The sequence below is a fragment of the Culex quinquefasciatus genome, chromosome 1, assembly GCF_015732765.1.
Source record: "Culex quinquefasciatus strain JHB chromosome 1, VPISU_Cqui_1.0_pri_paternal, whole genome shotgun sequence".
In the NCBI taxonomy this organism is placed as follows: Eukaryota; Metazoa; Arthropoda; class Insecta; order Diptera; family Culicidae; genus Culex; species Culex quinquefasciatus.
The window spans coordinates 28,238,067-28,255,310 of NC_051861.1; the positions used below are offsets into that span (position 1 = coordinate 28,238,067).

Sequence of the window (17,244 nt, forward strand, 5' to 3'; positions counted from 1 at the left end):
TAAACTTTGTATGGCGATTTGTATGGAAACTATGAGGGCACTAAATGTGGGGTATAGGGCACTAAATAGCACTGAATGAGCACTAAATTTTAGCACTGAAAAACATTCAAAATGGCGACATCTGAAATTTGACTTTTAAACTTCGTATGGCGATTTGTATGGAAACTATGAGGGCAATAAATGTGGGGTATAGGGCACTAAATAGCACTAAATGTGCACTAAATTTTAGCACTGAAAAACATTCAAAATGGCGACATCTGAAATCTGACTTTTGAACTTTGTATGGCGATTTGTATGGAAACAATGAGGGCACTAAATGTGGGGTATAGGGCACTAAATAGCACTAAATGAGCACTAAATTTTAGCACAAAGAAAATTCAAAATGGCGACATGTGTCATCTGGCTTGTATTTCAAATTTTGTATGGCAATTTGTATGGAAACTATAAGGGCACTAAATGTGGGGTATAGGGCACTAAATAGCACTAAATGAGCACTAAATTTTAGCACAAAGAAAATTCAATATGGCGACATGTGTCATCTGGCTTGTATAGACCTGAAAATTGACAGTTTCACAGCGGAATTCTAAAAAAGATATTTCGACGGCACCATTTCAAAAGGCATCATCAAGGCATGTAGATTAGTATGGAAAGGCGGGTTTTCAAGCTGTCAAAATAGTTAGCACGAAACCCGGATTTTATATGGAGATTTTCAGCAAAGTGAAAATTTGACCATTTTTCGGGAAAATTTCACCGGATTGTTGTTAAGCATGCCAAACTGAACCGAAATACGCTTTTAAAACAAAAATATTTTTTCAAAAAAAATTAATTCTACTAAACGCGATTTTCGGTTCAGTTTGACGTGCTTAAAACCCCTACAGAAAAAAAAATCCGGTGAAATTTGCCCGGAAAATGGTCAAATTTTCACTTCTCTGAAAATCTCCATATAAAATCTGGGTTTCGTGCTAACTATTTTGACAGCTGGGAATTCCCGCCTTACCTTATCTAATCTACATACCTTGAGGCATCATGTATTTTTGACACTTTCTGAGTTATAGCATATTCTGAAAGTACTCCTAATAAGCTACACAGCAAAAAATCCGATGGTAAAATCGCATGCAAAAGCATGCACATCACCTTCGTCAAAATAAACACTTAATATTACACACTGCATGTACAATTTTTGCAAACACAAAAAAAAGTTGCAACCGACGGGATTCAAACCCAGCACCAACAGTAAGGACTGGCGCCTTAGCTTACTCGGCCATAAGACCGATGAAAAGCTGTAAGGATAAACGCATATATGAGCTTGACATTTCGGTCAAGTAGGTTTCCCATAGTGACGGGCTACATATTTCAGGGTGTAAAATTACATAAAATTGCATAAAATAATGCAATATTTATTTTACACCCAGGCCTTTTACACGCAGCTGGATTACTACTTTTTTAGCTGTGTACCTCTCCACCAAAAATGAGCAAAAGTTACTTCAGTAAGGTGCAGCGATGGAATAATCATCATAAAAAAAATCCTTGGATGTTCATCAAGAGAAAAAATCCGAAGGGAGCATGGCTCTCCTCTCTCGCGCACGAAAGATCGGTAAAAAGAATCTAAAAAAATTATCTCCTTGATTATTCGACGGAGCATCTTTTTCACTACTACACTTGCAAGTGTAGTGGGTCTCGTGGCGCAGGGGTAGCGGCTTCGGCTGCCGATCCCGATGATGCTATGAGACGCGGGTTCGATTCCCGCCTTATCCACTGAGCTTCTATCGGATGGTGAAGTAAAACGTCGGTCCCGGTTTCTCCTGTCTCGTCAGAGGCGCTGGAGCAGAAATCCCACGTTAGAGGAAGGCCATGCCCCGGGGGGCGTAGTGCCAATAGTTTCGTTTTTTTTTTTTTTACTTGCAAGTGTCATTTTTGTCACATGGGCAATGTGTGAAAACAAAGCGAAATATTTTTTTAAGTGGTTGACAAGAAAATTCACAAAAAATCATCAGCAGATTGCTTTTCTTAGAGAATTTTGCGAGCGTGATTCGCCTCCTTTCTCTTTCGCGGATGAAGAAAGTACACTAGTGAAATTGATTGTTTTGCGTTTATTTCATCTCTGGTAAGGTCTGTTTAATAATGATTTTAAATAAAGTAACATAAACAAGATCTCTAACATCAGCAGAACCTGTTTATACAGCCCTGTCAACCTGTCAAATAAAATACTGCATGAACCTTGTGGCGAAAAAAAAAGCATCATGAAAAAGACGCCATGTACATTTGCCGACGAAAAGCTTTTTTTGCCTTCCTCACTGAGGTAAGGCTATAATCCTGCTCTAAAAATGAACTTCGTATAAAAACGTCGTAGACCCACCTTCATGTATACATATCGACTCAGAATCGAAAACTGAACAAATGTCTGTGTGTATGTGTGTGTGCATGTGTGTGTGTATGTGTGTGTGTATGTATGTATGTGACCAACAAACTAGCTCATGTTTCTCGGCACTGGCTGAACCGATTTGACCCGAACTTGTTGCATTCGACTTGGTTTAGGGTCCCATAGATCGAGTTTTATACAGATTGAAGTTTCGATAAGTAGTTCAAAAGTTATGTATAAAAATGTGTTTTCACATATATTTGGATCTCACTTAACTGTATGTAAACTATGTCCAGGTCCATCATCCGACCCATCGTTGGTTAGGTTATCAAAAGACCTTTCCAACGAGTCCAAAACATTGAAGATCTGGCAACCCTGTCTCGAGATATGGCCACTTAAGTGATATTGATGTACTTTTTGAAGCCGGATCTCACTTAAATGTATGTAAACTATGTCCGGATCCACCATCCGACCCATTGTTGGTTAGGTTATCAAAAGACCTTTCCAACGAGTCTAAAACATTGAAGATCTGGCAGCCCTGTCTCGAGATATGGCCACTTAAGTGATATTGATGTACTTTTTTGAAGCCGGATCTCACTTAAATGTATGTAAACTATGTCCGGATCCACCATCCAACCCAACGTTGGTTAGGTTATCAAAAGACCTTTCCAACCAGTCCAAAACATTGAAGATCTGGCAACCCTGTCTCGAGATATGGCCACTTAAGTGATATTGATGTACTTTTATGAAGCCGGATCTCACTTAAATGTATGTAAACTATGTCCGGATCCACTATCCGACCCATTGTTGGTTAGGTTATCAAAAGACCTTTCCAACGAGTCCAAAACATTGAAGATCTGGCAACCCTGTCTCGAGACATGGCCACTTAAGTAATATCGATGTACTTTTTGGAAGCCGGATATAAAAAATAGATGAAACTTGTGTACAGCCATTGTTGTGAGGAAGGCTCCAACCACATAGGTGGATTAAGTTAGTTTTTTACTTTTATATTAAAATGGGAATTTTTAAATGATGCTCGATATTCAATATATTTGATTTTTCATAGGAAAATGATTTATAGGACCATACGATATACGCTAATTCAGGAGCAACATTTGAAACGAGCGCGTACGCATTTTGACAGCTGAAACTATTGTGCAATTTCCGAGACAACAGATGACTATTGCTGAAACCTGCAGCATTGAAAGGAAGCTGGGGAAGCCAGCCATTGTTCAACACTTCGAGTTTAGTGAAAAAGTGAAAGACAGACTGAGAAAAAAAACATAATAGTTCAAACTGTTCAACTGCTTGTCCGCCCTTTTCTTGTGTTGCTCCAGATTTAAGAAATTTTTGTATATTTCGGTCAATATGACCCATCAGGCCAGAAAGGGTTAAAACAAAAACGTTTGGATTTCATGTGATATTTCAGTGTTTTTTAAAATGAAAATCAAACTTTATCTTTTTTTCATGCTCATAAATTAAATAAGAGAAATCAACGGGTAAGAAAAAAAATTTGCAATGGCCTGAAAAATTATCGAACAAATTTGAATTTCAACCACTTGAACACCTTTTTTGGAAATCTCAATTTAGCTGAACTGTTGAATTTAGCGAAAAAATAGCTCGTTTACTAATATACGATTTTCAGTGACACGAGCGATTTTTTTTTTCAAACCTGATCATGTCAATAGTCTAGTACATTTCATCACTAAAAAGAAATACAAAACTTCGTTTTGTAGTTGCATCTCCAGCACACCAACTTTTCCCCCTTCAAGCTCTTTCCAATTGTTGCCCACTTTTCTGCGCGCGCTCAACTTTCTCCTGCAAACTGCAGAAGGATCAAACTTTTAACAATGCAACCGCGCCGCCACCTCTCGTGTCGCAACTCGACTGTTTTTTTCTTCTACAGCACACTTTTTCGTTTGCGCACGCTTTGGAAAAGTGTTTTTCACGTATTTTCACACCGGTTTTCCAGCGCGCTGGGTTGTGTTTTCTTGCTCTTGTTCGAACCTTTGGGAAGGAGCGAAAAGTTCTGCTGCACTCCCCACCCCCCCCCTTCTACGTTCTCCGTGGGTATGCAATAATAGCAATTGTTTGCTTCAAAGTGGTGTGTTACCTTGAGGCGTACGTGTGGGTGTGTGTACACAGCTTCCACTCTGCTTCAGAAGAGGATCCAAGTGTAACTAAATACACACACACATGCACTCCGGTAGCAAACAATTGTCAAGTTTTCCACCGCAAGAGTGAGTGCGTGTGTGTTTTTGTGGGAGTGGGTTTTTTCCATTTTCCATAACCTCAACTTTGCGAGCAAAGTGAGAGTGTTTGAAGAAAATATAAAAAATAGTTGTAGTTTGGCAGGTTTGTTTTATTAATTTTTTCACATCTAGCTTTTTAATTGTATTTTTTTTTCGTGAACCCTTTATTTCTCGATTTTTGATCAACATATTTGAAGCGATTATTTAGCCAATCAGTACTGTCTTTCGCATAACCTGTAACCTTTAGCATTTTTGCTTTGATGTGTCAAACACAGTTCGCCCTTAATATGTTTGCCATGGTCAACATAACATGTCAAATGCAGAATTCTCCGCATGAATTACTTAATAATCTCTGCTTGCTTGCTTGTTACAGGGGACTAATGCTCCAGAATTAGAATAACCTATTTATATCTTTACAGGCCAACCTCGCCATTAGTTTTAGGGGGAGCGGGGGTAATATGCACCCCTAAGGGAAAACTGTGATTTCTCAACCATTACAGCATTACTGAGGAAAAATTTTGTTCAAAGTTCTAAACAAACTATTATTCTTCGTCATCCAAAAACCTCAAAATTGTTCGAAAACATCAAAATTCTAAAAACATTTTTGATTCATTTCATAAAACCATGCGGGGCAATATGCACCACAACATGGGGCAAAATGCACACCAGGTAAAAGCAGTTTTCACTAGTCACCACTAGATGACGCCGCTGTTACAAAGGAGCTTCACAGCGGTACATGTTGCCCCGACTACGCTTTTTTTTAGAAAATTTTAATTAATGCATTTTTTTAATTTTTTTTAGACTCATCTATCTACAGAATAATCAACAAATGCTTTTTATACTGTCCAAAAATCGCAATTCGCAATTCGCAATTTTCAGTGTAAGAACGGGCCTTGACCGATCTTATGCACTAGGTTCCCGACGAACACGCACTGCCCTTACACCTACATCTCACCCTTGCTCTGAGTCAGTACGAGCAGCACGCTAGAACACGCTTTGAGTGTTCGTGCCAGGCATGCACACCTTCTTTTCCGGTTACGCATTTTAACTCGGCCGGGGGTGGTACATTAAGTAGGGTTTGATGTAAGTATAAGCGCCTAACCATTTATAGTGTGCCTATCAACTTTCATTAAAGCAAAAACTGTTTTATTTTGAGTTTGGATTCAAAAACTTATTGTTATTTACTGTGTATTGTTTTCTCCTGAAATCTTCCCTATTGTTGAGTCGTGTTTATGTGTTGCTATTTCTTTTGTCGCGGTGTTTTGTTACAATTTTTGGTCCTAAGCATGTTATAAAAGTTTACCAAAAATACAATAGTAATATTTGTGTTAATCCTTTAACCATTCCATAAATTGAGTAAGGGCTCAAACCTCACTTGTTTGAAAAAAGGGTGAAGATTGAAAACAATTGAGAGTAAAAGAGAATTTATTTTATAAAAATCAAGTATCAATAGTAAGAGAATGATGAGCGTATTTTGAAGAATAAAAATGAGAAGCTAGATGTATTAGATGTAAAATTAGACAATAGTTAATAAATAGAGATACAAAACAAGCTTAGATTATAGTAATGATAATTTATAGGACAGATAAAGAATTATTCAAATAAATAAATTCCCAATAAAATCAAAAAAGATTAGGCGAATGATAAATAGACTTGATATTACTAGCACATTAAGAAAAAGTATATTTTTAAGGAAAAAAAAACAAAACAAAGTTTGTTACAGCAGTATCAATTGATAGAAAAGAGTGGAAAAGCTTTGAGAGATAAGAGAATCAAAAGTTAGTCAATTTAAAATCAAATGTTGGATATTAAATAGAAGAATCAGTGAAGAATTGGGAATCAGAAGAGCAAAATAAAAATAGGAGATAGGTAATAGCTGAGAATGAAGAGAAGAGAAACCCCGTTGTGCGATGTTTCAGGTACATCCATAGCAGTTGACTCAACATACTGCGAATCAAAACAATACCGTCTACAATCACAAATTACTTCCCTTTCCCACATTGTCGCGCCCCTTTCTTTTAGCCGTCTCGACTCTGACGCGCGGTGGTCAAAGGTTTACGATCCGTTTCCACAGGCCACCAGCTAGGTCATCATGAAAACCAAGCCAACGTGGAGGTAAGAAAATAGGACACTCGCAAGGAACCAGAGCTATACTGTTCTGATCAAGATAATTCGGATGATCTAACAGAACTACGGATGTAGTTAGTTACGCTCCTTCCAGGATGTTCCTTACGTGGACGTCAACCGAAGAGCACGCAACAAGGTCAGTGCCATTGCATGCTCTTAGGTATCAATCCTTGGCCTGCTATACTGTCCAAAAATCATAACGAAAGTTCAATAAAAATTGATGAAAACACAACATTTTAATGTTTTGCAAATAACTTAAGCTGATTTTATACTACGAAGCTCAAATTTTGCAAGGGTGTCAAGGGTGCATTTTGCCCTGGGGGTGCTTATTACCCCCTCTCCCTTGTTGAAATATGTTGTTGAAAAATGTTTCTTTTCGAAGTGCTGAAAAGTTCCGCATTCTTTTGAGTACTGAAAATATGGAATTTGACACTAGCTGTGTGTGTGTGTGTGGTCCAATCCAATACCCGCTGGCCGGCAGCGAAATTATGGGAACGTATAGTTTGTATCAGACTTGGGTTGAGCTGATACAGCTTATCTCAGTCCCGGGTATTAGGTGGTGTTAGCCCTCGCGCTGCTTCCAGTGACCCATTTCAGAATGACAGAGCTCCTTGCGGTCCAATTCCGAGGTCACTGGGCATTGTCTGGCCCCGCCTAAAGATAAATCAACAACCAGACGGGTCCTCGACCTATCTTTAAACTTCGAATCCCATCAGGCAAAACAGGGATCGGCGCGTATTTAGTAAATTGCTAGCAAAAATATGTCAGGTTTCAAAACGTCCAATATGGACTGATCTCACCAAATTTGCGAAGCAGCTGCCTCTAGTTTCCTCATATGATGATGATGGCCAGGTCCAGTCACGACGTTTTCCATACGCGACGCAGATTCACAATATGCCAACATACCACAACGACGACGGCAAATTCACGCGAAATGACCGAAATAATCGTCGCGACATTTTACGAATTTTACGATTCCGGAACAGATTGATAGATTAACGAAACGACTCTTTTGATTATAAATTTACGAACAAAACTTACAAAAAAAATCAGGATTTTTTTTTCGTAGTTCCTAAGCAACTGTTGACAAAATTCTGGCACAACTGTACCACAACCAAAACAAGCACTCATATTTCCGTAAGAGAGTGAGAGAGGTGAGCGTCATGAGCGTGAGAACCTGTGCAGCAAAACTGAGTAACTCAATTTGACAAGCAAGGCGCTACTCAAAGCACAATAACAACACAAATATGAAGGAGATAAAAATCCATAAAAATGATGAAAATCTTGAAAAATTACAACTATTTGCACTAGATTTTACATGATTTCTCATTTGTATGTGAATTTTAATCGTTACAGCACAAGATAAATTTTCAAATCCACGAAAAACACGCCCAAAAGTTAAAATTATCGAGGACCGACCGAACACCGAACTTCTTCCTCTCACAGACCCACACGAGCTCTGTTTCTTTTCGAAGTGCTGAAAAGTTCCGCATTCTTTTGAGTATTGAAAAATTGGAATTTGACACTAGCTTGACCGAAAACAACATTCAAACTGGGAAACGAACGGTTCACTTAAAAAAACCAATTCAATTGGTGTATTTCTGCATTGCAAAAAATGTTGTATTCAGCTCGTACCGAAACATTATTTTTTCAGCACTTGTCGTATTGATCTTTTTTGACAAACAAATTGATTGTTTTACATAGTTTTTCAGTTCAGAGTATTTAAAGGACGAGCAAGTACACATAAAAACATTTTGATGCTGATAACTCGTTATTCTGTTGAGAATCTTTCGAAACACGGCTTAGTTTACAAATGTTGCTTAAGACTTTTTTGCAAACTAACTTACGCCATAAGCTTACTAGACAGTAAACAAATCAGAAAAAATCATACAAAATTACATCATAAAAGAGGTAATTTTCGTGCCAAAATTTTTTATTTTTAAAACTTTTTGCTTTTTTTTTAAAGCGAATCCCAGCAAGCTTAGTACAATAGACAACAAAGGCAATTACACCGTGATGAGGTAGATTTTTTTTCCAATGGAACTGTTATGTAAAATTGGATGATCAATTAGATGACGTGGGTACTCAAAAAAAAAATGTTTCATTAAACTGCCCACCATTGAAAAAACGGCAAATATCCACTTTTGGCAAAAACGAGATATTAGCACCAGGTGGTAGAGGACGTTCCAACGCATCTTCTGGAACTTGAATTTTACTGAAATAGTGTCTAGACTTGGCTGCCGATGCGAAAAACCAAACGGCTAATATGCCACTCTTATGGGAAATTACCTTGACGGAGATTTTGTGTCAAACACTAAAACGCGTTTTTCTCGGAATACTTGATTTTGGCATAATAGCCGAATTTTCAATTATGGGCAGTAAAGTAAGTCTAACTAAGCTAACTATGCTTTACCGAGTTGAATAAATAACACGAGTGCTGGAAAATCGAGCATTGCAAGAAGTCAAGGAGGTTACAGACTATTACCACTGACGTCAGTGCTATTACAAACAAACTTACTTTGTTCGTGTTAGACAGTTTGCCAAACCCACAGGCTTGTTTGCGGCAAATTCGCAAACAAAGCAAAATGTATTCAGGCTGACGCTTTTGCAAACACATACAGGAAATTACAAAAAGTGCGAGTTTGTTTGTTTGTCGTAGTCTAATACCTCCTTTACAATAATAAAAAAAACACTTTCAAAATAATTTTTCAGTGATACGTTTGTATCCCCGCTTTCATTTTTCCACCTTTTCATACAAGTAGTGCTGAAAAGTTGAACTGTTTAGCACTGAAATGAGTGATCTAAAATTGGCCCAAAAAATCAGGGGGCAAAAAAAATTTCAATAAACTTCAAAAATTTCAATGGAAATTTAAGTACAATCTGCTGAAATCAATTTGAAATGAGTTTCCCTGCGTTTAGAATCACTTTTAGCATGTTTGAGCTGATTTAAAAATCTCTTGAATTTTTTAAAATTATCGATGTTTAATTTTTTTTTGCATTTTTTTTTGTTTTCGTCTAATGTTTTATTTTTTGAAAATGATTGATTGCAAAACAACTGAACTAGTTTAAAATGCATTTTAAAACACCTTTTTCATGCAAATGCTGAAACAAACTATGGCTTGCTATTTCAATATTTATATTTTTGTCAATCTCCACAGTTTCTTAGATGAATTTTTGGAAATGTTCTGAACTTTTCGAAAATCGGTACAATTTATCAAAATTTCTGTAAAGAACATTTCGATTGCAATTTCGATTTACATCTAAAAAATTGCAACCAAAAATTTGTTTTGATCTTTTTTAATCTAAAAAGCCTTTTTTCCAAAAAACTATAACTCGGCGGTAAATTTTTGGCTACGTTTCTCCTCTCTGGTATGCGGGGTTTTGTCCAATAAAACATATTTAAAAGAAATACATAATTTGGGAAATAGATTTTTTGAAAATAAAAAAAAACTTAATAGTCGAATTCTGGAGTTTTTTTGAAAAGGTCCAATAAACCAAATTTTCAATTTTTGCTTTTTGGGCGTTTTTAGAACCGCCTTGAGTCAGGTGTATTCAAAAACACCCAAAAAGAAAAAAAATGAAAATTTGGTTTATTGGACCTTTTTTTTTTAAAAAAAAAACTCCAGAATTGACAAAGTTTCTAGAAGTCGAAGTTGGAGTCACTGCTCCCGACTTCGCATTCGATGATCCGATAATCAAATCAAAGATAATCGAGACTCCAAATAACCAAATCTCGCCTGTTAACAGACATTGACCCGCTCTAATTGGCGGCAGATTCTTAAAATTCCGCTCGATTATCCCCCAAAGAAGGAGGGTGGGAGGGGAGGGGGAAGAGGGTTTCCAAAATTTACCGACTTTTCAGGCAGCATCTCCACATTGTGCGATTTCTCTGACCTGCTGGTACTGCTGGTGTAGACAAAAGGGTACAATTTTCCAACCCATTGGCTTTGAACGAGAGTGGCTGTAATGGCCGGTCAGGACGCGACGGAAACTCTGGCTGGTTAGGTTCCAATCATCGGAACTGCCTGCCCGCCGATGGACGAGGATTCAATGATCGAAGAAAAGGATGCGACGACGACGGTTTGCAGCACACAACAGGAAGAACTGAAATTTTGCGGGGGAAATAAAAAAAAAGCGAGAGCATCCCAGGTTGAAGAGGAAACAATAAAAGTCGAACCGGAACTGGTTCTGGAGAGCGGGGGACGATCGACGCAGGACAAAGGAAAGCTTTTCATTTATTGTTTTATCGTTGCAGCGGGCAGCATTTTACGGGCGGGGTCTGGGAAAAGAGCAAACCCTTTGTCGTAAAAAATCCGGTGAATGATGTTCTTTGAGCATGGAGAGCAAGCCGGAAATGAACTGAGATGAAGGTAAAATTCCGAAAAAAACGAACATCGATTTGTTGGCTGTGAAAAAAAACGACTTTTCCTAAAAAAAAACATTCAAAAATATCACGCGGGGAAAAAGCTTCGCAAACATGGTTCACAAGAGCCAGTAGAGAGCAAACACACTTTTTTTTCGTGTTCTCTTATTTCAACATGAGAGTTTTCCTCTTTTCGTTGGAAAAAATAGAAACAAAAAAGAAAGCGAAGCAGAATCCCACTCGAGCGGAAGTGAATTAGTGCAATGATAAAACGAGTGCAAACAATAACTTAGCAAAAGGTCTAGATAGCTTCTGCTGAGAGTAAAGTTAAAGAGTAGGGGGAGGGGTTCCGGTTTATCTTGAAGTATAGTTTTGGGTTCTTTTTTGTCTCACCTTTCTGTTGTTTTGTTTCATTAATGTAAGCGACGATGAAAATTGTATTCTCTTCGTTCATTAGTTTAAAAACATGCAAATTTGATCTAATATTAATTTGAGTCTTTCAGCAAAGAACTTTCCCGGATTCGTAAAATAATTAAATGATTTGGCTTTGGATTTCATTTCGGTGTTATTAGGAAAAATAAAAAAAAACATCTTTAAATCCACAAAACAATAAGACAAAACAGGCAGTGGCAGAGCCAAATTTCGACAAAATCAATGAAAGATCATTCAAAATCCAGCGCAATTCATGATGAAACTTATTATAATGATAATAATAAGCTCAAAATAAGACAATATTTTTTCACAATTTGGCTGATTGTGATTCACATTAATGTGAAAATAACATTTAGTTGGACTATTTTGTAGTATGGAAGGTATGACGTAAACTTCCAAACTTTAAAGCTGTATTTATTTTGAGAAGCTTTTCTAGAACTTCTTGAACTTTCTGCTTCTTGAGCTCCCTTCTTGATGAAAAAATAAATTTATGCACAAAGCGAAAAAAACGAAACTATTGGCACTACGCCCCCCGGGGCATGGCCTTCCTCTAACGTGGGATTTCTGCTCCAGCGCCTCTGACGAGACAGGAGAAACCGGGACCGACGTTTTACTTCACCATCCGATAGAAGCTCAGTGGATAAGGCGGGAATCGAACCCGCGTCTCATAGCATCATCGGGATCGGCAGCCGAAGCCGCTACCCCAGCGCCACGAGACCCACAAAGCATGAATTATGAATTTTCAAAAAAAACTTCGGTAGAAATACTCATACAATAATTGTAACATTTCAATAGGGCGAATCTGCATTTGTAAACAAGCAGTCTATCCCTATCGCTCAAGTGACAGTTCACGTCAAGTAAGAGAGGGATAGACTGCTTGTTTACAAACGCAGATTCGCCCTATTGAACTGTTAGTACGGAATTGATTTTGGCACCCATATTAATTTTTGTATATTTTAAACCAAATTATCTAGTTATTTCTAGCTCTTTCTTATAATTTGGCGCCCTTTCTGTTTCAAATACCTAATTAGGATGTAATAAATGACATGAAAATTGTGTACAATCATCGATTGTACACAATTTCATGTCATCAACTGCGCCAACCCCTAGGTATGGCGCTGTGTATATGTTTGAACAAATAAACAAAAGTTATTTCCAATGAAAAATGCTTCAAAGATAAATATCATCCAAATATATTGAGAGACAACGGATTTTCCAATAAATATTCGAAGCTTTGGAGAGGATTATTAAAAAAATACAAAATTTCCAGAAAAACGTTACTTAATCCACCTTTAGGTGGTTTGGTTGGTGCCTTTCTCATATTCATAAAGTCAATACATTCAGTAAAAATAGCAACATGTTTAACAAATCAACTTTATTACTCATTTCTTTTGGTAGGGTTCACAGACCTTCAATATTTCTGGCTCATCGGCAAGGTCTGATAAAAAACCTATCCAACGATAGTTCGCATGGATGATTTAGGCAATATTTATATCACAATATCTGAAATCCGGCCTCCAAAAAGTGTATAAATAACACTTTGATAGGGTTGCCAGATCCTCGATGTTTTAGGTTCATTTAAAAGGTATTTCAATTATCTAACTAACGACGTGTCGCATCAGGGACCCGGACATCATTTTTATTAAAATATCTGAGATCCGGCCTCCAAAAAGTGTATGAATAACACTTAAGTGCTAATAACTTTTGTTAGGGTAGTCAGATCCTCGATGTTTAGGCTCATTTGAAAGGTTTTTCTACTATCTAACTAACGACAGGTCGCATGATGGACCCGGACATCATTTTCATTGAAATATCTGAGATCCGGCCTCCAAAAAGTGTATAAATAATACTTAAGTGCTAATAACTTTTGATAGGGTTGTCAGATCTTCAATGATTTGGACTCATTGGAAAGGTCTTTTTAATACCTTTCTGAAAATGTATAACATGATTTCTTGCAAAAACCACCCTTTTCACAATCTTCCGGACATTCGCCAAAATCGTTATTTAGCATAACTTTTGAAGTACTTAACTAAACTTGCTGATTTTATATAGAGACCTATGGGACCCTAAAACAGATCGAATGAGACTAATACGGTCAAAATCCGTTCATACAGTCCGGAGATAATCGAGTGAGATTTTTTCTGTCCACCCACCTACACACATCCACACAGATATTTGCTCAGAACATGATTCTGAGTCGATATGTATACGTGAAGGTGGGTCTACGAGGTCAAACTAATAAGTTCATTTTTCGACTGATTTTATAGCCTTTCCTCAGTAACGTGAGGAAGGCAAAAAGGAACTAAAAATAGATTTAATTTTGACACAGTTTTAAAATTTTAGTAAAGTAAAATAGGGTCAACAAGTTTAAATTGGAACCGTGGTGTAAGGGGTAAGCGTGGTTGCCTCTCACTCAGTCGGCTTGGGCTCGATCCCAGACGGTCCGGATGGCATTTTTCGAGACGAGATTTGTCTGACCATGCCTTACGTCGGACGGTGAAGTAAATGTTGGCCCCGGTCTAACCTAGAGGGTTAGGTCTGCCTCGGTGGAGTCGCTGGTAGGCAGTTGGACTAATAATCCGAAGGTCGTCAGTTCGAATCCCGGAGTGGATAGAAGCTTAGGTTTAAATAGAGATTTGCAATTGCCTCAAAAATCAAGCCTTCGGACACCTAGTTTCGAGGCAATGCTGTAGAGCGAATTTTTTTTTGAAGTTTAGATTTGTTCGACCCTTTTTCAAAGAGTGCCAAAAAGTCAAACTATTCAACAAATTTCCTTAAAAATGATTAATCTTAATGTTCAATTTCATAGTTTTTTTTTCTAAGTGCCTACTATTTTATATATTGAATCGCGCCTTCTTTGTTTTCATCTCATAAAATCGTACCAATATAGCCTTCCACCTCAAAGCTATGTCTCCTCATCGGAAATCCTTGCATTGCACTCTGCTTTATATTCTGTATGTTCTGTGAAACTTCCCGTCATCGAAGCCGGCACGCGGATGATTCAACTGTTTCAAACCCTTGCGGGCAACGCGGGACGGTGCTGCAATTTCCGTTCCATATAAATTTCCCACCGTTCGCGGATGTTCAACCCCTTCGGGATGAAGAACCTACCCGCTATACGAGAGACGGGGCCTGACTGATTATATCGAGGCGCGGGTGGGGACCTACCTGGAACAGCAGGAATGCGTATCCTTTCGGCGGAAAGTACGACTTGGACTCGGCCTTGTGCGGCCAATCGACGACCAGCGCTCCGTACTGGTTGAACGACGTGGTGATTTCCTCTGCGAATAGAAAGAGAGAGAGAGGGAAGGTTAGAGAAATTGGTTGGTGGTGCGGGGGTGTTTGAGTTGGAAAAAGTGAAGGAGAAAAAAAAACAAAAACGAGTCCGAGCAAAATCTCATTTGCGCCCGTTTTCCGATCCGGGACTCGGCTGTCTAAGGGGGTGGGGCAAGGGTATCATCATATCTAGTGTAGTGTAGCAGCTTTCGTTATAAATAATGTAGAAATTCCGGTGAAGATCCCTGCCAGGGAGGCGCTTCGGATGTTTCTAGGATCAAGCTAGTGATGTTCACGGTGTGTTTACTAGATTGACTGTTGAAAAATAAGTCACACGTACCAAGATCTCCAACCTCAAATCATGTCCCTTTTTCCCCTAGATGAACCCACTGTGCTTTACATCGACAAAAAAAAAACCTAGGAAAAACCCCAACCAACATCCCTCGGAGAAGCACGGAGGCACCGAACCAGATGATGATAAAAAATTTACTTCAATTTAACTAGATTTGCTCCGTGATTTTACCGAGCGTGTGCTCTAGTACGGAGCTGTAAGCAGCTTGTAAGTTGTTCTCTTTTACATGTTCCCTGGGCTGACGAGTGTGTAGTAGCACCGGTGCAGGTACCCCCGTTCGCGGAAAAATCCTTCTCCGATGAAAATTATAGAGTCGACCGGAACCGTCCGGGCAAGAGTTGAAACAATATGCGAGTATGATGACTCTAATGGGCATAACGAGCTGAAAGCAATAAATCTGTTTATATAATAACAGAGGCATAATGTTTTCTTCTTGGAACAGGGAAGTCCTAGGCGTTACGAGCAACACAATGGGGGAGGTAGTATTCCGGAAAATTCTACACACACCGAGCACACATTCAAAGGAAAAGTCTAGCCAAGAAAGCAATGTTGACGTAGAGAAAGTTTTGGGCAAGTTTAATTCTTCGTCAAAAGTTGCGCTTTGTTGGGTGAGCATAAAGCCAACAAATTTGATTCCTTTGTGATGCTTTAACCAGATGAAACATTAACAATGATGGTCTATCTGAAGTTGCTACAGCATCCATTGTTGAAGAATTAAAAATCGTCTGGAGGAAACATTATTGTTATTAACATAAAAGATTAGAAACGTACTTATTTGTTATATAATAACTGATTTGTACATAATTACCTCAATGGACATTACCTCTGCCATTGAATCATCAGACGTGGCTTTTCATCTCTTCCTAAAGCAAAATTGGCATTACACGAAGTTTAGAAGGTTGTTTTCAGTCAAAATACAACAAATTCCACGATAAATCAAAAAGAAATTACCAGAAGGTGACAAGAAGTTTAAAGTTTCAAAAATTTCGATTCGTAACAACACTCATATAAAACTATACATTTTTAATCAAAATTACGTTAACTACCCTTTCGACAATATTGATAAATCAAAAATTATTTACCATCAAATTGTGTATATACAAAATATGTTGTAAAAATTCACAGTTTTTCATGAAAGAGTCGATTGTGGACGAAGGAACAGCGCGCATGCCTTGCAGGATTATTAGTGTTTCGAGCGTAATTTTTTCAGTGATTAGTGTTAATTTTATTGTCTGCTTCAGTCTATTGCCTTACATAATTATTCGTGTTTCGAGCGTCCTTTTTTTAGTTATTGGTAAGGCTACCAACTGTACGGTTTTTTTTCTTACCATACTGGTTTTCGACCCTCTTCGCGGATTTTTAACAGGCCGGAATTTTTGTAGGGAATTCCACGCGTAATACGGATTTGTATGGAATTTTAACAATTTTTGAACATTGAATTGTTTTTTTTTTTAAATTTGGTCAAAGCTTTTGTTAGTCAGACATTTTAATTTTTTAAAAGTTTTCCGGGTTTTTCTCAATTCAAACTTGGTTATTTATTTTATTTTTTTTCTTTCAACTGTTAATAGGACATTTAAAAAACACTCTAGAATTATTCTTTTAGACATTCCTTACTTAATATATTTAACCATTAAAAGATCCAAAGGCTTTCTAAAACTTGTGAAAACCTTTGAACATTTGAATTAACAAATCTAGAGTTTTTTTTAAAGGTCCTATAAACTGTTGTGTTTCACATGTTCTAAGACCTTTTCAATAAAAAAAAACTCTGGAAAAGTGTTCGTGAAAACACTGAGAACGATATCATTCGTAAAAAAAACTTGACATTTCGTAAAATTTTAAACGTTTTACAAAAAATAAATAAATAAATTAAGACCATAATGATTTGATTCAAATCACGGTTTATTTCATGAATACTTTTAAACGTGCAAGTCATAAGCACTCTGATAGCATTTTGTGAAATTTGTTAGCTGTAAAAACGACACAGTTTTATATTTGTAGTTCTCAAATTTATTTAATTTAATTTTTCTAAATAATTCCTTAAATTTTTTCTTACCCTTGTCTATCCACATGTAGCTGAAAGGAA

General features: G+C 37.5%; 1 protein-coding gene across 3 annotated transcripts in view; it reads right to left on the reverse strand.

The window, feature by feature from the left end:
- Positions 1-17,244, reverse strand: part of LOC6042017 (cytoplasmic polyadenylation element-binding protein 2) — a 605,979-nt gene that overhangs the window by 16,173 nt on the left and 572,562 nt on the right. For all 3 annotated transcript variants that reach the window (XM_038254618.1, XM_038254624.1, XM_038254613.1), the window contains one exon: positions 14,702-14,814. In XM_038254618.1, coding sequence (XP_038110546.1) covers positions 14,702-14,814 — 113 coding nt within the window. The remainder of the gene's footprint in view (positions 1-14,701; positions 14,815-17,244) is intronic.